The 22,701-nt window shown below is 54.0% G+C and overlaps 2 protein-coding genes across 14 annotated transcripts in view; one reads left to right on the top strand and one right to left on the bottom strand.

Moving 5' to 3' along the window:
• Window positions 1-839: 839 nt before the first annotated feature.
• TLE6 (TLE family member 6, subcortical maternal complex member) lies at window positions 840-19,398 on the top strand. Of its 6 annotated transcripts, none has more exons than XM_007994741.3 (17): window positions 840-936; window positions 1,512-1,597; window positions 3,723-3,805; window positions 5,434-5,479; window positions 6,034-6,075; window positions 11,123-11,185; window positions 11,277-11,532; window positions 11,646-11,668; window positions 12,012-12,078; window positions 12,187-12,263; window positions 12,379-12,416; window positions 13,351-13,603; window positions 13,825-14,075; window positions 15,979-16,120; window positions 16,827-16,977; window positions 17,333-17,409; window positions 18,192-19,397. In XM_007994741.3, the coding sequence occupies exons 2-17, from the start codon at window positions 1,547-1,549 to the stop codon at window positions 18,294-18,296; spliced, it is 1,725 nt and encodes a 574-aa protein (XP_007992932.1). In that variant the 5' UTR covers window positions 840-936; window positions 1,512-1,546; the 3' UTR covers window positions 18,297-19,397. The 6 variants fall into 6 exon arrangements, with proteins under 6 accessions (XP_007992932.1, XP_072873236.1, XP_007992933.1 ...); XM_073017135.1 differs by having other exon boundaries at window positions 879-936; window positions 1,152-1,597; XM_007994742.3 differs by lacking the exon at window positions 840-936 and adding an exon at window positions 960-1,357.
• A 1,186-nt stretch (window positions 19,399-20,584) lies between these two features.
• TLE2 (TLE family member 2, transcriptional corepressor) overlaps window positions 20,585-22,701 on the bottom strand; it is a 53,113-nt gene continuing 50,996 nt past the window's right edge. For all 8 annotated transcript variants that reach the window (XM_037994509.2, XM_037994506.2, XM_037994502.2 and 5 more), the window contains one exon: window positions 20,585-20,875. In XM_037994509.2, the coding sequence (XP_037850437.2) occupies window positions 20,768-20,875 (108 nt within the window). In that variant the 3' untranslated portion in view covers window positions 20,585-20,767. The remainder of the gene's footprint in view (window positions 20,876-22,701) is intronic.

The following is a 22,701-nucleotide window of genomic DNA, read 5'->3' as shown; positions in this document are numbered from 1 at the left end:
TGCCTTGGCCTTCATATTTTGAATAGGCCAAAACAGAACTCCGGAATCCCCTTACCCCTATCCCCACCACCCCACATAGCAGGTTTCTCTCGCTCTGTAGCAACCCACTTACCTCTCTGAAATCATCCCAGGCCTGTTCGGAGTACATGCAGCCCCGTTAGCCTCCCTGTCTTCTCCTGTAACCAGCCCAGCTCTGCCTGAGAGCTTCCACTATTCCCAATGCATAGCCTGGGGCTAGGACCATCAAGGGAACCCAGTAAGTTGGCTCCCGAAAGAGTACTAGAAGCTTCGTTTGCATTGCACGTTATTTAATATTGAGGAAAATATAATTGGCCCGTATCTAAGAATTGGGGTGAGAGCGCTAAAGATTGACCCCACCCACCTCCCACTCCGCACCTCCAGCCGTAAGCCACTTCCGGACAAGGCTAAAAATGAGTAAAACAATGCAACTACTCGCCACCTATCCTTCCCCAAGTTCCACCCTCCGAGCCTCAAGCCCCACGCCCTCCTAAATATCCCCGCCCCCGCTGGGACCCCAAATTGCCTAGAGCTCTGCAATTCCGCCCTTCCTGGCAGCGGGACCGAAAGGGTTAGGCGGAGGCTCCTGGCTCGCTGAGTGACAGCTTGGCCGGCAGCCGGGGAGAGCCGACCAATCAGGGAGGGCGTACGCGACCCACGTGCGCAAACGGCCTCGCGATTGGCCAGTGCCGCCAGATGCCTGCCCACCCCGAGCCCGAACCCACGTGCAGCTACTGCGCCTTCATTGATCCGCTTCGCGGTCCAGGTGGCGGCTGGGTGGGGCCTGGGCGGGACGGGGCGGGGACAGGGCGGGACGAGGCGGGGCCCGATGGGTCAAATGGCCCCCGGTGGGGGAAGGAGGAGTTTCCTCTTGGCCTGAACTTGGCTGACCTCGGCAGCTTCCGCCCTGTGAGGGACGTGAGTTGCCAGGCGTTTTCCTGGGGGTTGGGGGGACTCCAAGATTCCCGGGCCGGGGACGGGGCTGCAGGGGCGTGGAAGGGCAGGACTGAGGCAAGGAAGGAGCTTGGTGCTGCAGCTGGGATGCAGGTGGAGGGAGGTCGTTTCTTCTGTCCGATGAATTCTGCCCAATGCACCTGGCTAACTCCTATTCATCCTTCAAAACCCCTTTCTAGTGATCTCCCTGCACTTTAGGAAATTGTCTCAAAACTAAGGTTGAGCTTTGGTGACCTTCCCTGGGCTCCCCCATCCCTGACTGGCGCCAGCAGGGAGTGTATGTGCACCATCCACCCCAACCTCCTAGGGTGAGGCCTGGGAGGCAGGGCTCAGTTCTTTCTGGGTTCCTGGCCCCATGAATCTGGGCAGCTGGAGGCATTGATAAGTGAGGACGGGACCTAGGGAACGCATGGGGGAACCGCAGGACTGGGGCCTTGGAGACTTACCAAACCGGGAGGTGCAGGTGGGGTAAGGGGTGGCTCCCTCCCTGACACTGCCTTATTTTCTGTCCTTCAAGACCTGCTGTCTCCTTGTTTTAGACTTTGGCTAAAGTCCTGGAGGCTACTACCTGAAGATGACCTCTAGGGACCAGCCTAGCCCCAAGGGCCCCCCGAAAGGCACTTCGGTGAGGAGGGCATAGGGTGGGATCAGCCCTCAAGGGAAACCCAGGTCAGCCCAATGAGGTTCTGCCCCTTTCTCATCCTGTATCCACCTGTGACCTGGGCTGGCCTCATCCAGGCCTCACAGCTGAAGACAATACCGGTCACTGCTACATTCAAGACAGGTGCCAAGGAGCCGTTTTTTTAAAAAAAATTAAGTGTAGGCTGGACACAGTGGCTCACAACTGTGATCTCAACATTTTGGGAGGCCGAGGCAGGAGGATCATTTGAGCCCAGGAGTTTGAGACCAGCCTGGACAACGTAATGAGACCCCGTCTCTACAAAAAAAATTAAAAGAATCAGCTGGGCCTAGTGACATGGGCCTGCCTGTAGTTGTAGCTACCCAGGAGGCTGAGACAGAGGCTTCACTTGAGCCCAAGGAGTTTGAGGCACTGCACTCCAGCCTTGGTGACAAAGTGAGATCCCATCTTTAAAAAAATGTAGCTTCTAATCACATACGTGATAAAAAACACAGGAACACAGCACGTATTTGGTTAATATTTTACAAGCAATCCCGGCTCCCTGTACTTTATGTCCTAGAGATGACCATTGGTAAATTTAGGCTCTCAGGGCTGAGCAAACTCTTTTTTTTGTAAAGGGGTCAGATGAGGGATATTTTGTTTTGAGACTTTATGACTTTATTATTTTTGAGATGGAGTCTCACTGTCACCTCGGCTGGAGTGCAATGGCGCAATCTCGGCTCACCGCAAATTCTGCCTCCCGGGTTCAAGTGATTCTCCTGCCTCACCTCCCGAGTAGCTGGGACTACAGGCACCTGCCACCATGACCACCAGTTTTTTTTTTTTGTATTTTTATTAGAGATGGGGTTTCACCATGTTGGCCAGGCTGGTCTCGAGCTCCTGACCTCGTGATCTGCCCGCCTCAGCCTCCCAAAGTGCTGGGATTACAGGTGTGAGCCACCGCACCTGGCCAAAAGACTTTATTTTATTGAGTCTTGCTCTTGTCGCCCAGGCTGGAGTGCAGTGGCACGATCTTGGCTCACTGCAACCTCCACCTCCCAGGTTCAAATGATTCTCCTGCCTCAACCTCCTGAGTAGCTGGTATTACAGGTTTGTGCCACCATGCCCGGCTAATTTTTGTATTTTTAGTAGAGACAGGGTTTTGCTGAGTTGCCTCAATTTGTCTCAAACTCCTGACCTCAGGTGATCTGCTCACCTCGGCCTCCCAAAGTGCTGGGATTACAGGCGTGAGCCACCTTGCCTGGCCTTTTATTTTTAAAAATATTTTGTGCTTCTATTTTCATCACAAAAATGTGGTGAATATTTTAGACTTTAGGCCAAAGTGCAAAATGGAAGGTGCTCTTTTAGGTACTGAAATAAGAGAGGCCAGGCGCAGTGGTTCATGCCTGTAATTCTAGCACTTTGGGAGGCCGAGGCGGGTGGATCACGAGGTCAGGAGTTTGAGATCAGCTTGGCCGAGATGGTGAAACCCCATCTCTACTAAAAATACAAAAATTAGCCAGGCATGGTGGGAGGCGTCTGTAATCCCAGCTACTCGGAAGGCTGAGGCAGGAGAATCACTTGAACCTGGGAGGCAGAGGTTGCAGTGAGCTGAAATTGTGCCCCTGCACTCTAGCCTGGGTGACAGAGCAAGACTTGGTTTCAAAAAAAAAAAAAAAAAAAAAACTGCAATTACTTTTGCACCAACCTAATACCTGTACTCTGGTTGAGATGGAGACCTGGGGTCTTGAGTGTTTGGGGCATTGTAAGTTTTTTTTTTAATTTTTTTGTTTTGAGATAGAGTCTTGCTCTGTCACCCAGGCTGGAATGCAGTGGCGCGATCTGGGCTCACTGCAAGCTCCACCTCCCGGTTTCACGCCATTCTGCTGCCTCAGCCTCTCCAGTAGCTGGGACTACAGGCGCCCGCCACCTCGCCCGGCTAGTTTTTTGTATTTTTTTTTTTCTTTTTAGTAGAGATGGGGTTTCACCATGTTAGCCAGGATGGTCTCGATCTTCTGACCTCGTGATCCGCCCGTCTCGGCCTCCCAAAGTGCTGGGATTACAGGCGTGAGCCACCCACGCCTGGCCAGGGCATTGTAAGTTTTATGTAACCTTGCTTTGACCTTTCCAGCCCCGTCCTGGGATCTCGAACTCTGAGAGCTCTCCACCACTGAATTATCAAGGCATTCTAAATCGGCTCAAGCAATTCCCCAGGTGAGAGCAATTCCAGGGGCTGGTGGTCCCACGCTGGGAAGGGGTCCCACCTGGCCTCTCTCCTTGGGGTCCTAGTGAGTGGTCTAGAAACTGCTGGCCCAAGAGACAGGCTCAAGAACAGGAAGTCATGCGGATACCCAGCATGGAGAGCCCAGCAATACCCATCCCAGCTTTTGTTTAATATGTTGATTTTCCTGTGCGACATGGATTTGTTGGCATTCAATTTTATTGTTGAAAAATACTGGAATAGCTGGGTGTGGTGGCTCGCACCTGCAATCCCAGTACTTTGGGAGGCAGAGGCGGGTGGATCACTTGAGGTCAGGAGCTCGAGATCAACCTGGCCAACATGGTGAAAGCCCTTCTCTACAAAAAATACAAAAATTAGCCAGGCGTGGTGGCGGGTGCCTGTAATCCCAGCTGAGGCAGGAGAATCTCTTGAACCCAGGAGGCGGAGGATTGCAGTGAGCCGGGTTCACACCGCTGCACTCCAGCCTAGGCTGCAGAGTGAGACTCCGTCTCAAAAAAAAAAAAAAAAAAAAAAAAAAAAAAAAAAAAAAAAAAATACTGCATGGGCTAGGTGCAGTGGTTTGTACCTGTAATCCCAGCACTTTGGGAGGCAGAGGCAGGAGGATCGCTTGAGCCCGGAGTTTAATACCAGCCTTGGCAACATAGTGAGGCACCATCTCTTAAAAAATAAAAATCTGAGTGTGGTGGTGCATACCTGTAGTCCCAGCTACTCAGGAGACTGAGGCAGGAGGATCATCTGAGCCCAGGAGTTGGAGGCTGCAGTGAGCCATGATTGTACCACTGCACCCTCGCCCGAGCAACAGGGTGAGATTCTGTTTCAAAAAAAGAAATTGAAGAAAGTGGCAGGGTGGGGCGCGGTGGCTCATGCCTGTAATCCCAGCACTTTGGGAGTCCAAGGTGGGCGATCACCTGGGGTCAGGAGTTTGAGACCAGCCTGGCCACCATGGTGAAACACTTTCACTATTAAAAATAAAAAATTAGCTGGGCGTGGTGGTGGGTGCCTGTAATCCCAGCTACTCGGGAGGCTGAGGTGGGAGAATCTCTTGAACCCGGGAGGCGGAAGTTGCAGTGAGCCGAGACCGTGCCACTACACTCTAGCCTGGGTGACAAGAGAGACTGTCTCAAAAAAAAAAAAGAAAAGATCACGCCTGTAATCCCAGCACTTTGGGAGGCCGAGGCGGGCGGATCACAAGGTCAGGAGATCGAGACCATGGTGAAACCTCGTCTCTTCTAAAAATAGAAAAAATTAGCCGGGCGCAGTGGCGGGCGCCTGTAGTCCCAGCTACTCGGGAGGCTGAGGCAGGAGAATGGCGTGAACCCGGGAGGCGGAGCTTGCAGTGAGCCGAGATTGCGCCACTGCACTCCAGCCTGGGCGACAGAGCGAGACTCCGTCTCAAAAAAAAAAAAAAAAGAAAAGAAAAGAAAAGAATATACTGCATTAAAATCTTTATTGAACTTCTTGACACTGCCTTAAATTTGGCTTTGGGAGCCAATGCCTTCCAGCTTTGTGGAGACCCTCCCTAGGGGTTGAGGGCGGGGCTCACTCTGGGGAAGGGGTCCTGAAGTCACAGGTCTTCCAGCCTCTCCTCCTTCCCCCTCAGGTTTTCTCCTCATTTTGCTGCGGAGTTGGAGAGCATTTACTATTCGGTGAGCCAGACCCAAGCAGCCCCGACCAAGGAGGGCCCCACTGGGACAAGCCAAGGCAGTGGTTTCACAGCCCTGCCTCCTGAGTGCCCTGGAGAGGCTCTTTTCAGTCAGGCACTGTGCCTCACGCCTCTAATCCCAGCACTTTGGGAGGCCAAGGCGTGTGGATCACCTGAGGTCAAGAGTTTGAGACCAGCCTGGCCAACATAGTAGAGACCCTGTCTGTACTAAAAATACAAAAATTAGCCGGGCATGGTGGTGGGTGCCTGTAATACCGGGTACTCAGGAAGATGAGGCAGGAGAATCGTTTGAGCTTGGGAGGCAGAGGTTGCAGTGAACTGAGATCACACTGTACTCCAGCCCAGGCGACAGAACAAGATTCCCTCTCAGAAAAAAAAGTAGGGACCATACATCAGCGTAGTATGAAAGTAAAAGAGAAAACAAGGTGAAAACAAGGGGGTGGAGTAGGGACCAGAGAGGTAGAGCAACTTGCCCAGGGTCACACAGCATTCACACCCAGACCACCTCCTGATGGGATCCCTGTTTTCCCTTTGTAGCTGCACAAGATCCAGCAGGATGTGGCAGAACATCACAAGCAGGTGGGTGACCAGGAGCTCGGGTGCGGCTGTCCCTCCGTGAAAGGCATGAGAAAGGACAGAGGTGGGGCTGGGCACAGTGGTTCACGCCTGTAATCCCAGCACTTTGGGAGGCTGAGGAGGGCAGATCACTTGAGGTCAGGAGTTCGAGACCAGCCTGGCCAACATGGTGAAACCCCATCTCTACTAAAAATACAAAAATTAGCCGGGTGTGGTGGCGGGCGCCTCTAGTCCCAGATACTTGGGAGGCTGAGGCAGGAGAATGGCTTGAACCCGGAAGGTGGTGATTGCAGTGAGGCGAGATTGTGGCGCTGCACTCCAGCCTGGGTGACCGAGCGAGACTCTGTCTCAGAAAAAAAAGGGGGGGGCGATGGTGAAGACAGGGAGGGGACAGGGGCAGGTCATGCAGAGCCTTGTGAGCCATGGGAAAGACTTGGCCTTTGACCCCAAGGGAGGTGGGAGCCCCAGAGGACTGCTGGCAGAGGAGGGACATACGCTGACTTGGAATCCCCCATGGTATTAGCGGAGGCCCCGTATCTTGGGGAGCACCTCCAGTCCTGTCTGAGCTGTTTCCAAGAGAGGGTCAGTCCTGCTCCTTCCGCTCCCTGGGCCCCTGCACGACCTCGATGCCGGTCAGTTGCTTTGGATAGAGAGAGCCTGTGGTGGGGCAGGCACCCGCTGTGTTCCTCTGCGTGTCTGAGTGTTAATGAGGGGCCATAGCACATGGGAGCGAGGGGAGCTCTGCATGGGGAGGGGAGGTGCCCAGGCTCCCACCTACCAACCCAGGGTGCCTGGCCCAAGCTGAAGTACGCCTTCCAGCCCTGCCCGTCCTCCCGCCACCTGGCCTTTTCTCCCAGGCACTGGCAGGATTTTCCGCCTGTGCCAGATGTAACTGGCAGGGGCCCAGGGCCGTGTCTGCAACTTAGCAGGGCCTGGGAGGAGGGGGGCAGCAGAGGGAACAGGGTGAGGGGGGCCAGGAAGCAACCAAAACATGGTTATTCATTCAACAGATATTTGTCACCTCCTTGCCAAATACTATTGTAGAAGCCAGGAAAATAGCAAAGAACAACGCAGAGCTTTCCACCCTTGGGGCGAGTGGAGCCTGGTAGATGGAGTGTTAGGGGGTGAGGACTGGGCAAGGTGGGGGGTGGAAGAGAGTAGCCCCCAGGGGACTGGGGAGGCCAGAGTGGGTGAGGGTTGCAATTCAGGGTGGTTGGGGAAGGCATGCGAGAAGGTGATATCTGAGCAGACGCTTAAAGGACATCAAAGAGGAAGTGGGGCTGTCTGGGATGGGAGGGATATCTCAGGCAGAGGGCACAGCCTGTGCGAAGGCCCTGAGGCAGGACGGTGTCTATCGTGTTGGTGCTGAAGGCACTGCGAGGGGACCCGAGTGGCTGGAGCAGAGTGAGAGAAGGAGGGGGGCAGGGTAGGCCACACGGTGCCCTGTGAGCTTCAGGGAGGACTTGGACTTGAACCCCAAGGGAGGGAGGTGGGAACCATGGAGGGCTGCAGACAGAGGACAGGCCCTGGCTACTGCGGAGAGGACAGAAGGAGAGGGATGGGACAGAAGCCCAGGAACCAGTTAGGACAGTCCAGGTGTGGAATGCTGGTTGCTTAGTGATGAGAAATAATTGAATAATTGCGGACGCATTTTGGGAGGAACCTGACCACAACTGCCGAGCGTCGGGATACGCAGTGGATGAGGGCCCCAAAGGAGCCACTTAGGGTGGAGCCAGACCCAGGAGGGTCCTTGCCTAGCCCCCACTGCAGGAGGCCCCAGGATCCCTGGCAGCCCAGTCTGGCCTGTGGTCCAGGGCAGCCCGCTTCCCCCACCACCTGCTTCCAGTTCCGGGCTTTCCCAGCCTCCTTGCTGCGCTTTTAAAATCCCCATCAGCGCACAGCCCCCTCCTCCGCCAGCTCGCCTGCCACTCTCCCCCGGGAGGACCAGCTAGCAGGCAGAAGGGAGCCACACTTTTCATGCTGAGCGCATTAAAGTGCCGGTAAATTGCGCATTAACGAGGCGGGGTGAATTGGAGAGGGCTCCCCTGGGCTTTGCTGCTGCTGGGCGGGCTCAGCTGGGAAATCCATCACTGGCTGCCCCAGCAGACAGCAGCCTGGAGCGCCCCGCAGGGCTCCGATGGAGGATCTCCCCTCCCCGCCCCTCCCTCCGCCTTCCTACTAAGGAAACAGACAGGTAGCCTGTTTGTAGAAAAAACTTACGGGATCACTCACCTTGCTTTCTTTTTTTGTTGTTTTGACGGATCATGCTCTGTCTCCCAGGCTGGAGTGCAGTGGCAGGGTCTCAGCTCACTGCAACCTCTGCCTCATTCTCCTGCCTCAGCCTCCCTAGTAGCTGGGATTACAGACATGTGCCACCACAGCTGGCTAACTTTTATATTTTTAGTAGAGACAGGGCTTTTCCATGTTGGCCAGGCTGGTCTCGAACTCCTGACCTCAGGTGATCCGCCCGCCTCAGTCTCTCAAAATGCTGGAATTACAGGTGTGAGCCATTGCACCTGCCCAGTTTCTTTATACTTTGAACATGGCTACTAGACATTTCATATGCATGACTGTGTTAATATATGATTCCAATTATACTTGCACTGGATGGTGTTGATCTAGATTTTATTGTTTACTGGGAAACTACATTTAAATTTGAGATTGACAGTGGTCAGATGACTTGATTATTGTTGTTTGTTCGTTTTAAATAAAAAACACCAGACTGGGTGCGGTGGCTCACACCTGTAATCCCAGCACTTTGGGAGGCTGAGGCGGGCGGATCACCTGAGGTCAGGAGTTCGAGACCAGCCTGGTCAACATGGAGAAACCTCGTCTCTACTAAAAATATAAAATTAGCTGGGCATGGTGGCGGGTGCCTGTTATCCCAGCTACTTGTGAGGCTGAGGCAGGAGAATTGCTTTAACCCAGGAGGCAGAGGTTACAGTGAGCAGAGATTGTGCCTCTGCACTCCAGCCTGGGTGACAGCAAGACTGTCTCAAAAGAGAAAAAAAAATTACTGACCTGTTTCTATCAATTCTCTCCAGCAAGTAACCCTCAGTTTCTTAGTATCTTTCCAAAGTTTAAGCAAATGCTGTTTTGCTGGTTGAAGCCGTTTTTTTTTTTTTTTTGTTTTTTTTTTTTTTGAGACAAAGTCTTGCTCTGTTGCCCAGGCTGGAGTGCAGTGGCACGATCTTGGCTCACTGCAAGCTCCACCTCCGGGGTACCTGCCATTCTCCTGCCTCAGCCTCCCAAGTAGCTGGGACTACAGGTGTCCACCACCAAGCCTGGCTAAATTTTTTTTTGCATGTTTTAGTAGAGACGGGGTTTCACCCACTGTGCCTGGCCTGCTTGAAGCTATTTTAAGCAAAGGGTGGTGGTGGGCAGGTTTTCTTTTTAAAACATCCCAAAAAAGGATTAGAGGTGTGGTGGCTCACACCTGTAATCCCAGCACTTTGGGAGACCAAGGCAGGAGAATCATCTGAGCTCAGGAGTTCAAGACCAGCCTAGCCAACATGGTGAAACCCTGGCTCTACTTAAAAATACAAAAATCAGCCAGGCACGGTGGCTCACACCTGTAAACCCAGCACTTTGGGAGGCCGAGGCGGGCAGATCATGAGGTCAGGAGATTGAGACCATCCTGGCTAACACGGTGAAACCCCGTCTCTACTGAAAATACAAAAAAAAAATTAGCCAGGCGTGGTAGCGGGCGCCTGTAGTCCAGCTACTCGGGAGGCTGAGGCAGGAGAATGGCGTGAACCTGGGAGGTGGAGCTTACAGTGAGCCGAGATCACACTGCTGCACTCCAGTCTGGGTGACAGAGCAAGACTCCATCTCAAAAAAAAAAAAAAAAAATCAGCTGGTGTGGTGGCACACACCTGTAATCCCAGCTACTTGGGAGTCTGAGGCAGGAGAATTGCTTGAACCTGGGAGACAGATTGCAGTGAGCCGAGATCACATCACTGTACTCCTGCCTGGGCAACAGAGTGAGACTCAGTCTAAAAAAAAAAAACAAAAAAAGGTCCGGGCATGGTGGCTCAAGCCTGTAACCCCAGCACTTAGCACTTTGGGAGGCCGAGATGGGCGGATCACGAGGTCAGGAGATCGAGACTATCCTGGCTAATATGGTGAAACCCCATCTACTAAAAAAACACAAAAAACTAGCCGGGCATGGTGGCAGGCGCCTGTAGTCCCAGCTACTTGGGAGGTTGAGGCAGGAGAATGGCGTGAACCTGGGAGGCGGAGCTTGCAGTGAGCTGAGATCTGGCCACTGCACTCCAGCCTGGGCGACAGAGTGAGACTCCGTCTCAAAAAAAAAAAAAAGATATATGCCAGTGCGGTAGGCCGGGTGCGGTGGCTTACACCTGTTATCCCAGCACTTTTGGGAGGCAGAGGTGGGAGGATCACTTGAGGCCAGGAATTCAAGACCAGCTTGGGCAATATAATGAGACCCCCATTTCTACAAGAACTGTATTTAAATTAGCTGAGCATGGTGGTGCACACCTGTAACCCCAGCTACTCAAGAGCTGAGTAGGAGGGATGGGAGGATCACTTGAGCCTGGGAGGTTGCGAGTACAGTGAGCTATCATTGCTGCACTGCACTCCAGCCTCGGTGTCAGAGTGAGATCTTAGCTCCAAAAAAAGTAGATGAAGGCCGGGGGTGGTGGTGGCTTACACCTGTAATCCCAGCACTTAGCGAGACTGAGGTGGGCAGATCACTTGAGGTCAGGAGTTCAAGACCAGGCTGGCCAACATGGTGAAGCCCATCTTTACTAAAAATACAAAAATGAGCTGGGCGTGGTGGCGGGCACCCATAATCCCAGCTACTCAGGAGGCTGAGGCAAGAAACTCACTCGAACCTGGGAGGCGGAGGTTGCAGTGAGCCAAGATGGTGCCACTGCATTCCCGCCTGGGCAACACAGACTCGGTCTCAAAAAAAAAGAAAAAAGTAGATGCTATAACCTCCTTTGACAGGTGGGGATAATCATGCTGTAGGGTTGCAAACCCTTAACTGCAACAATGTTTAACTGTTTTGCTGCCAACCTCCCTCTAGATAGGAAACTTCTTACAGATTGTGGAGAGCTGCAGCCAACTCCAGGGTGTCCAGTCTGAGCAGGTGGGTGTCTGGGTCTTCGAGGAGGGGAGGGGACAGGCTTGGGTGAAGGTACATCCTCAAAGCTGTCACCACCTCGTTCCTGCCGGGCCAGGTCTCCCCTGCTGAACCAGTCAGCCCTGGGACGCCCCGGCAGGCAGAGGACAAGACCCTGCAGGAGTCAAGCTTTGAGGACATCATGGCCACCAGGTCCTCCGACTGGCTCCGGCGGCCTCTGGAGGCGGACGATCAGCTGGAGACCCAGCCGTTCTGGGACAAGGAGCCTTGGTTTTGGCACGACACTCTGACAGAGCAACTTTGGCGGATTTTTGCCGGCGTCCGCGATGAGAAGGCAAAGCCCAGAGACAGACGTGAGTGTCCCCGAGGCTGAGAGGGAAGGGGCGGCCGCAGGCTGCATCCCAGGGGCTGTGCAGTGAACCCTGCTGTTCTCTCTCTGTCCCCCTCCTCCTCTCCGTTGTCATAGAGACAGAGCAGGCACCAGGCCTGGTGAGTAAACGACCTCGGCCCTACCCAGAGGGGTGCGCTTCCAGGCAGGCAGTTGGGCTCCCCCAGGTCAAGGCATCTGGGGTTCCTGTGCAATTTGCCTTCCTTCCGTCTTGCCCCTCGGGTCGCCCAGGGGGGCACTTGGGTGATCCAGCAGGCTATACTGGAGCAGCCTAGGACCCACAGCCCAGGGCTTCCAGGACCCTATACGCTGACACCTTCTCTGCAACTCTGCCTGGACCTGGAGATGGGACCCCAGGCAGTTGACAAGCCCTGTGCACGCTGCCCAGGAATCCCTGAGGGTTTCTGGTCCTAACAGGCCTAATGAGACTTTTCCATTTCCCAGGGACAGGAAAGCAAGACGCCGGGATCTTGTGACCCAGGAGCGGACCCATGTGCCGAAGATGCCTCCAGTAATCCCAGCGGGCGGGGGCCGACAAACTCCAGGCGGGATGGGGTCGGGGGCAGCCTGCGTTTAGGAGCCAATGCAAGTCGCTTAGTCCCTTTTGTCTCCCGACTAGCCCCCAGGCCACCTGAGACCTCCTCCAGCCCCGCTAATGGTTCCCAAGACAGGAACACAAGGTGTAGTGTGGTCCAGGTGAGACCCAGGCCCAAGCTGGTAGCCCAGCATGAAGGCGGCCCAGGTGGGGTAGAGGAGGTGGACACAGATGTGTGGGGAGCCTGGGGACAGCTGTGATCTCCCCCACCTACAGGAGCCTCCTGGAAGAGCCTCTCCGTTTCTACAGTCCATGTAAGTGTCTGCACTGTTCGCTTTTGGGTGGGGTGAGGGTCAGCGGGAATTCCTTCGTGTCTACACCTCTGTTCCCGGCACATAGAGGGGAACAGAGGTGTCATACTTTATTCCCCCTTTCCCATCACTACTGCCATCCTCTCCAACAGCAGCTGCAGAGGCTGGGTAGAAAACTGCAGTGTTAGGCCGGGCGTGGTGGCTCATGCCTGTAATCTCAGCACTTTGGGAGGCTAAGGCGGGCGGATCACAAGGTCAGGAGATCGAGACCATCCTGGCTAACACGGTGAAACCCCGTCTCTACTAAAAATCCAAAAAATTAGCCGGGTGTGGCGGCGGGCGCCTGTAGTCCCAGCTACTTGGGAGGCTGAGGCAGGAGACTGGTATGAACCTGGGAGGCGGAGCTTGCAGTGAGGTGAGATCGCCCCCACTGCACTCCAGCCTGGGTGACAGAGCGAGACTCCATCTCAAAAAAAAGTTCATTGTTAGGTTCACAGGATTGTCGCCCCAATACCGGGCTCAAGGCATTTGGGGAAGACATTTTCATGGAAGGGGGTGTGGGGTGTAGCTGTGTTAGAACTGGATGCAGATTGTTGCAACCTTGTGGAGTGACGCTGGGAGAACCCAGAAATGGGGCAAAGAAAGCTTCTGGGGAAGGGGCATAGTAGCTAGGACCCTAAAGGATGAATAGGAGTTCTCCCTCCTGGAGCAAAGCAGTCTGGGAAGAAAGCAGAAGTATATGGAGGGCTGTGGCAAAGGGACAGTACTTGAAGGAATGTGAGCAGGACATTTGGGGAGTCTGGGGGTAAAACAAGACCTTGAGAGGGGGATCAAAATCTGAAAAAGAATGAAGCCCCTCTAGGCCTTGATGTGTGGCTCCCACCGGGCAAAGGGGGCTCACAGGCAGGTCAGTTACCCCGAGGCCTCCCCTCCCAAGATCCTGGGACCCTGAGGACTTTGAAGATACATGGAAGAGGCCAGATGCCTTGCCCGGGCAGTCTAAGAGACTCGCCGTCCCGTGCAAACTGGAGAAGATGCGGATTTTGGTACATGGGGAGCTCGTGGTCGCCACAGCCATCAGCAGCTTCACGCGGCATGTGTTCACCTGTGGCAGAAGAGGCGTCAAGGTGTGGAGCCTGACTGGCCAGGTGGCTGAGGACAGGTTCCCAGAGAGCCACCTGCCTGTACAGGTGAGGGCGGCCTTGGTTTCCTGGGGTGCAGGGCTTCTGGGAACGGGGGGTTTGAGGTTTGAGTCTGGGAGAGCCCAGATGGTGGAGAGAGGGCTTCCAGGGAAAAGGGGCATAATAGCTAGGAACCTAAAGGATGAATAGGAGTTCGCTCTCATGAGGCAAAGCAGTCCAGGCAGAATGCCACAGGGGGCGACAGCTCACAGTGACTCTGTCCATCCCAGACCCCTGGGGCCTTCCTGCGTACCTGCCTGCTGTCCTCAAACAGCAGGAGCCTGCTCACCGGTGGTTACAACCTGGCCGGTGTGAGCGTGTGGGACCTGGCGGCGCCCTCCCTGCATGTGAAGGAGCAGTTACCCTGTGCAGGTCTCAACTGCCAGGCCCTAGACGCCAACCTGGATGCCAACCTGGCCTTTGCCAGCTTCACCAACGGTGTGGTCAGGATCTGGGACCTGCGGGATCACAGTGTGGTCAGGTGCGTTTGGGGGGTGGGCAGGGGTAGCATCCTGTTTCCAGCCTCCTGTGGCCACCTCCGCCCACCTTCCTGCCACCACCTCTGCCCGCCTTCCTGCTGCCACCTGAACCTGGGATATAGCACTCTCCCAGCCAAAGTCCCTTGCCCCCTTGAACTTACATTTGAGAAAGTTGGAGGTGCGGACTTGACTCTTGGCTGGACTGCATTCCTTGCAGCCCAGGGCATTTTACTTTTTGTCTGTCTCAGTTTTCCCACCTGGACACAGGATGTGACAGCCCCAAACTCAAAGGCTTGTCAGAAGGGCAAATTTGTTGTAAAAATATAAAACAGCAGGCTAGGCGTGGTGCCTGAAAAATGTAAACCCAGTACTTTGGGAGGTCAAGACGGGAGAAATGCTTAAGCCCAGGAGTTCGAGATTAACCTGGGTAACGTAATGAGACCCCATCTCTATTTAAAAATATGTATACATAAATTAGCCAGGCACAGTGGCTCACACCTGTACTCCCAGCACTTTGGGGCAGGCCAAGGTGGGCAGATCACGAGGTCAGGAGATCAAGACTATCCTAGCTAACACGGTGAAACCCTGTCTCTACTAAAAATACAAAAAAATTAGCCGGGTGTGGTGGCAGGCGCCTGTAGTCCCAGCTACTCGGGAGGCTGAGGCAGGAGAATCGCTTGAACCCGGGAGGCGGAGCTTGCAGTGAGCTGAGATCTGTGCCACTGCACTCCAGCCTGGGCGACAGAGCGAGACTCCGTCTCAAAAAAAAAAACAAAACAACATATATATAATATGTATATATTGTATATAACAGGCTGGGCACGGTGGCTCACGTCTGTAATCCCAGCACTTTGGGAGACTGAGGTGGGTGGATCACCTGAGGTCAGGAGTTCGAGACCAGCCTGACCAACATGGTGAAACCTCATCTCTACTAAAGATGCAAAAATTAGCCAGGTGTGGTGGCACACACCTGTAATCCCAGCCACTTAGGAGGCTGAGGCACTAAAATTGCTTGAATCCAGGAGGCAGAGGTTGCAGTTAGCTGAGATCATGCTGCTGTACTCCAACCTAGGCAACAAAATGAGACTCCATCTCAAAAAATATATATATACACACACACACACACACACACACACACATATATACACATACACACATACATATATATACACATGTATATGTGTGTGTATATGTATATATACACATGCATGCCAGGCACGGTGGCTCATGCCTGTAATCCCAGCACTTTGGGAGGCCGAGGCAGGCAGATCACCTGAGGTTGGGAATTTGAGACCAGCCTAACATGGAGAAAACTCATCTCTACTAAAAATACATAATTAGTCAGGCGTGGTGGTCCATTCCTGTAATCTCAGCTACTCGGGAGGCTGAGGTGCTAAAATCGCTTGAACCCGGGAGGCAGAGGTTGCAGTGAGCCGAGATCGTGCTGCTGCACTCCAGCCTGGGCAACAAAACGAGACTCCATCTAAAAAATACATGTAAAATATGTATATAGTATATAAAATATCTATCCGCATGTTTGCAGGAAGCGATGGCTGACGTAAAATACAGCACACCACCCGTCCACCACTATTCCCCTTCCCTGCTTGAAGGGATTCCTGTAGACCTGCCTCAGAGCTTGGGTGGACTCAGGGTAGAAGAGGCAAGGGGAGGCCTGGGTGAGACCAAGGGGAGGCCCAGGATGGAGAAGGGAGACTGAGGGCTGCCGACGGGCTGGCACTAGATCCTGTGTCCATTTTCTGCTAACTTTGATACACACTCCGTGAAGGCAGAGATTTGTGGGTGGTGGCACCGTCCTTTTCATGCCCAAATGTAGTGACTGGTGTTTCTGGGGGCCCAAACCTCAGCGTCTTGGTCTGATTGCCTCCCGATGTCCCTTCTGGCCAGGGACCTCACAGGTTACCCTGATGGAGTCAAGAGTATGGTGGTCAAGGGCTACAACATCTGGACGGGGGGGCTGGATGCCTGTCTGCGGTGCTGGGACCAGAGGACCATCATGAAGCCTCTGGAGTACCAATTCGAGTCTCAGGTGCGGAGGCTAGGATGGGGTCTGCTCGGCCAGGCATCATCTGGTCCTCACATTAAAAAATGAGGTTGAGGCTGGGCGCGGTGGCTCATGCCTGTAATCCTAGCACTTTGGGAGGCTGAGGCAGGTAGATCTCCTGAGGTCGGGAGTTTGAGACCAGCCTGGCCAACATAGTGAAACCCCATCTCTATTAAAAATACAAAAATGAGGGCTGGACGCGGAGGCTCACACCTGTAATCCCAGCCCTTTGGGAGGCTGAGGCGGGCGGATCATTTGAGGTCAGAAGTTCAAGACCAGCCTGACCAACATGGTGAAACCCTATCCCTACTGAAAAATACAGAATAATTAGCTGGGCATGGTGGCGGCGCCTGTAATCCCAGCTTCCTGGGAGGCTGATGCAGGAGAATCGCTTGAACCCCGGGAGGTGGAGGTTGCAGTGAGCCAAGATCATACCATTGTACTCCAGCCTGGCAACAGAGTGAGACTGCGTCTCAAACACTCATGCTATATTGGGTGCAAAGTAGGGAAGACTCTCCATTTTACAGACCGACAAACTGAGGCACAGATATGAAGTTGCTTGTCCCAGGGTTGCACAGCTATGAAGGGGTCAGTCACTCGGCCTCCAGGGTAGGTCCCCAGGCGCCTGCCTGCTTCCTGGGCCAGGCTGGGACCTAACCAGGTTCCTCCCTCCCCACTGCCCGTTACCCAGATAATGAGCCTGTCCCACAGCCCCCAGGAGGACTGGCTGCTGCTGGGCATGGCCAATGGCCAGCAGTGGCTGCAGAGCACCAGCGGGAGCCAGCGGCACATGGTGGGGCAGAAAGACGGCGTCATCCTGAGCACCAAGTTCTCCCCCTTTGGTAAGCGGCTGGCGGAAGGTGGGTGGACTCCCCTGCAGCCCCCAGCCTCCCACAAGACCCCACCCAACCTTCTAGGACACCTCAGAACCCATCTGTAGCACAAACAAGTTTTGGGGATGCTGTTGCCGGGGGATGACGGAGGGAAGGGGGTGGGTACTGTGCCCTCCCGACCCCATGGCCCTTCCCCCCCCATAGCCCTCCCCCCCATGGCCCCTCCCCCCCATGGCCCTTCCCCCCGACTCCCTGCCCCCAGGGTGGTCCTTCTCCCCCACCCCGCCCCCCTGCCCCCGGCGTGGTCCTCCTCCCACCTTCGGCTGCTGGTGTCCCCATGAGCCGACACCCTCATTTCTCCCAGGCCAGTGGTGGGCAAGCGTTGGGATGGACGACTTCCTTGGTGTCTACAGCATGCCAACAGGGACAAAGGTGTTCCAGGTACTGCGATGGACTGGGGGCAGGACTTGGGGGTGGCCCAAAAGGGACCATGTTTACAGCCTGGGCAACACAGCAAGACACTGTCTCTATAAAAAGTTGAAAAATTAGCCAGGTGTGGTGGCTCATGGCTTTAATCCCAGCATTTCGGGAGGCTGATGCGGGAAGATCCCTTAAGCTTAGGAGTTCGAGACCAGCCTGGCCAACATAGTGAGACCCCATCTCTATAAAAAATAATTAGCTGAGCCAGGCGTGGTGGCTCATGCCTGTAATCCCAGCACTTTGGGAGGCCGAGGCGGGTGGATCATGAGGTCAGGAGATCGAGACCATCCTGGCTAACACGGTGAATCCCCGTCTCTACTAAAAATACAAAAAATTAGCCGGGCATGGTGGTGAGCACCTGTAGTCCCAGCTACTTGGGAGGCTGAGGCAGGAGAATGGCTTGAGCCCAGGAGACAGAGCCTGCAATGAGCAGAGATTGTGCCACTGCACTCCAGCCTAGGCAACAGAGCAAGACTGCATCTCAAAAAATAAAATGATAATCAGCTGAGTGTGGTGGTGTGCACCTGTGGTCCCAGCTACTTGGGAGGCTGAGGCAGGAAGATTGCTTGAGTCCAGGAGGTCAAGGCTGCAGTGAGCTGAGATGGCACCACTGCACTCCCGCCTGGGCAACAGAGCAGGACCTTGTCTTTCTTCGAAGAGACGATGCTTCATGCTTGAGCTAACGGGTAGAGACCAGGGGTGTGTGAGCCCTACCCCAGTTCACTGCCCACTGCCCCCTCCAGGTGCCCGAGACGTCCCCAATCACGTGCTGTGACGTCTCTTCCAACAACCGCCTCATTGTCACAGGCTCCGGGGAGCATGCCTCCGTGTACCAGATCACCTACTGAGGGGCCTCGCTGCTGTCATCCAACTCCGGCTCCTCTTTGCATCCCCCTTTTTTTTTCCCCCAACCAGGGGGGGTCATGGTGGTGGGAAGTGGGAAGGATCTTCTATGGCATTGCACGATCCAGTCTGTGGTGTACCGACTGATCGCCGTCACGTGTAATAAAGCACCCGGGAAAGGCAGAGAGTGAACGTGTCTTGTCCTCTGAAGGGAAAGGGGCCTTCCCATCCCGTCCCTGCTCAACTTTTGGAAATCTGGAAGGACTTCGCCCAGCCTGGTGGCTCTAAGCCTTTTTGTTTGTTTGTTTGTTTGAGGTAGGGTCTCACTGTCATGCAGTCTGGAGTGTGGTGGTGCCATCATTACTCATTGCAGCCTCTCCAACTCCTGGGCTCAAGCCATCTCCCTGCCTTAGCCTCTTGAGTAGCTGAGACTACAGATGTGCATCACCACGCCCGGCTAATTTTTTTGTAGATGCCGGATGTGGTGGCTCACGCCTGTAATCTCAGCACTTTGGGAGGCCGAGGTGGGCAGATCATGAGGTCAAGAGATTGAGACCATCCTGGCCAACATGGTGAAACCCCGTCTCTACTACAAATACAAAAATTAGCTGGGCATGGTGGCGGGTGTCTGTAGTCCCAGCTACTTGGGAGGCTGAGGCAGGAGAATCACTCGAACCTGGGAGGCGGAGGTTGCAGTGAGCTGAGATCGCGCCACTGCACTCCAGCCTGGTGAAAGAGCAAGACTCTGTCTTAAAAAAAAGTTTCTAAGAGTCTCACAGGAAATTTGGCTACACTCTGAATAGCTATCTGCTCTGCCCTTTTTTCCCTACCCCTTGTACTTAGGCTGAATCTTGGGATAATTTTTGTCTTTGTTTTTCAGATAGGGTCTTGGGACTGGGTGCGGTCCCAAGGTGGACAGATCACCTGGGGTCAGGTGTTTGAGACCAGCCTGGCCAATATGGTAAAACCCCATCTCTACTAAAAATACAGAAATTAGCTGGGCATGGTGGTGTGTGCCTGTGATCCCAGCTATTCGGAAGGCTGAGACAGGAGAATCGTTTGAGCCCAGTAGGCAGAGGTTGCAGTGAACTGAGATCGCACTACTGCACTCCAGCCTGGGCGACAGCAAGACCCTGTCTCAAAAAAGATAATGTGTTGGCCAGGTAGAGTGGGTCATGCCTGTAAAACCAGTACTTTGGGAGGCCAACGTGGGCAGATTACTTGAGCCCAGGAGTTTGAGACCAGTCTGGGCAGCATAGTGAGAACCCATCTCTAAGTTAACCAGGCATGGCGGTGGTACATGACTATAGTCCCGGGTACTTGGGAGGCTGAGGCGGAAGGATTGCTTGAGCCCAGGAGGTCGAGGTGAGCTGTGATTGTACCATAGCACTCCAGGCTGGGCATCAGAGCAAGACCCTGCCTTAAAATTCCAGGCTGGGTGCAGTGGCTCCTGCCTGTAATCTAGGCACTTTGGGAGGTTGAGGTGGGTAGATCACCTGAGGTTAGGAGTTGGAGACCAGCCTGGCCAACGAGGTGAAACCCCGTCTCTACTAAAAATGCAAAAATTAGCTGCACGTGGTGGTATTTCTGTCATCCCGGCTACTTGGGAGGCTGAGGCAGGAGAATTGTTTGAGCCCAGGAGGCGGAGGTTGCAGTGAGCTGAGATGGTACCATTGTACTCCAGCCTGGGCGACACAGTGGGACTGTCTCAAAATTTCTACCTGGAGGCCTGAGGGACTGCCTGGAGTAGAGCCCTGTATACCGTGTGGGCATGAGCAAGAAACAAATGTGTTAACCCAGAGACTAGGGGGCTACTTGTTACACAGTAGCATCTAAACCATCCTCCTAACGCAACTCCTGTATCTCTGAGTGACTTTCACACACCAGGCAGACACCTCTGAATATCCGGCAGATTTTTTTTTTTTGATTCTCACTCTGTCGCCCAGGCTAGAGTGCAGTGGCGCGATCTCGGCTCACTGCAAGCTCCGCCTCCCGGGTTCACGTCAGTCTCCTGCCTCAGCCTCCCGAGTAGCTGGGACTACAGGCGCCCGCCACATTTTTTGTATTTTTAGTAGAGACGGGGTTTCACCGTGTTAGCCAGGATGATCTCGATCTCCTGACTTCATGATCCGCCCACCTCAGCCTCCCAAAGCGCTGGGATTACGTGAGCCACCACGCCCGCCCCAGAATGAATTCTCATTATGTGTGATTCCCAGGACACGGTCACCTCCCAGTAACCGTGCCCAAGAGAAGCAATGTTCACCAGTTCCCCAGCCCGAGAGAGAAATGCGGATGTGATAAATACATTTTATTTCTACCAAGGTCCTCTGCCCATCGGCCCCCACATGCAGCAGGGGAAGGTGTGAAGCTGTTGGCCAGAGAGCAGTGGGATGAACGGTTCCTAGGCAGGGCTGCGAGGCGGCTGCTGCTTCCCCTAGGAGTCCGGACTTCGGGTACAGGAAGTGGGGGTCATGTCTTAGTAGACCACCTCATACACGGTGGCCTTCTTGTCCCCCGAGCCTGTCACGATGTATTTGTTATTCCTGGAGATGTCACAACTCAGGACTGAGGATGACTCCTTGGACTGCCAAGGGAAGGGGGAGAGAACAGGGCACGGTGAGGCATGATCCCCACAGATGGGTGTGTGGGCAAGGCTGGGGCGGAGTCGGGAATAGGAGGCCAGGACTCGCCTACTGAGTGACGCATTTCCTTTTTTTTGAGATGGAGTTTTGCTCTTGTCGCCCCGGCTGAAGTAAAGTAGTGTGATCTCAACTCACTGCAACCTCCGCTTCCTGGGTTCAAGACATTCTCCTGCCTCAGCCTCCTGAGTAGCTGGGATTATAGGTGCCTGCCACCATGCCTGGCCAGTTTTTGTATTTTTACTAGAGACAGGGTTTCCCCATGTTGTCCAGGCTGGTCTCGAACTCCTGACCTCAGGTGATCCACTGCTTCTGCCTCCCGAAATGCTGGGATGACAGGTGTGAGCCCCTACGCCTGGCTGAGTGAAACTCCATTCCCTTAATACCAAGAGAGATGGAACTGAAGTGCTGCCCTTTCTGAAATGCTCAGAGTGGGTATGAACCAGGCATGGTGTCACACAGCACAGCAGAGGGCCACAGCGATGGCCTAGACCAGGGATCGGCAAACTTCACAAAGGGCCTGGTAAATATTTTAGGCTTTGCCTAAATATGTCACATAGTCTGGGATTTTTTCTTACAACCCTTTAAAAATATAAAAAACTGGGCCGGGCACAGTGGCTCACGCCCGTCATCTCAGCACGTCAGGAGTTCCAGACCAGCCTGGCCAACATGGGGAATCCCCGTCTCTGCTAAAAATACAAAACTTAGCCAGGCATGGGGGTAGGCACATGTAATGCCAGCTACTTGGGAAGCTGAGGGAGGAGAATTGCTTGAATCCAGGAGGTGGAGGCTGCAGTGAGCTGAGATCGTGCCACCGCACTCCAGGCTGGGCAACAGAGCAGGACTTCATGTCAAAAAACAATAAAAACGCCAGGCATGGTGGCTCATACCTGTAATCCCAGCACTTTGGGAGGCCGAGGTGGGCAGATCATGAGGTCAGGAGATCAAGACCATCCTGGCTAACACGGTGAAACCCTGTCTCTACTAAAAATACAAAAAATTAGCTGGACGTGGTGGCGGGCGCCTGTAGTCCCAGCTACTTGGGAGGCTGAGGCAGGAGAATCACTTGAACCCGGGAGGCGGAGATTGCAGTGAGCCGAAATCGCGCCACTGCACTCCAGCCTGGGCGACAGCGAGACTGTCTAAAAAAAAAAACTGGGCCGGGCACGGTGGCTCAAGCCTGTAATCCCAGCACTTTGGGAGGCCGAGATGGGCAGATCACGAGGTCAGGAGATCGAGACCATCCTGGCTAACACGGTGAAACCCCATCTCTACTAAAAAATACAATAAAAAAAAAACTAGCCAGATGAGGTGGCAGGCGCCTGTAGTCCCAGCTACTTGGGAGGCTGAGGCAGGAGAATGGCGTAAACCCGGGAGGTGGAGCTTGCAGTGAGCTGAGATCTGGCCACTGCACTCCAGCCTGGGCAGCAGAGCAAGACTCCGTCTCAAAAAAAAAAAAAAAAAAAAAAAACTTTACCAACCAGGATGGGCATCATTAAAAAGACAGCCAGTAACAAGTGTTGGTGAGGACGCAGAGAATTTTAAAACCTTCATCATTGCTGATGGGGATATAAAATTTGAAAAACAACTCAGCACAGTGGCTCACGCCTGTAATCCCAACACTTTGAGAGGCCAAGGCAGGCAGATCACCTGAGGTCAGAAGTTTGAGACCAGCCTAGACAACATGGTGAAACCTCATCTCTACTAAAAATACAAAAATTAGCCAGGCATGGCGGTGCATGTCCGTAATCCCAGCTATGCAGGAGGCTGA

This window comes from Chlorocebus sabaeus, chromosome 6, assembly GCF_047675955.1.
Source record: "Chlorocebus sabaeus isolate Y175 chromosome 6, mChlSab1.0.hap1, whole genome shotgun sequence".
NCBI lineage: Eukaryota > Metazoa > Chordata > Mammalia > Primates > Cercopithecidae > Chlorocebus > Chlorocebus sabaeus.
The sequence above is the reverse complement of the archived record's forward strand: the minus strand, read 5'-3'. Positions and strand labels throughout refer to the sequence as shown.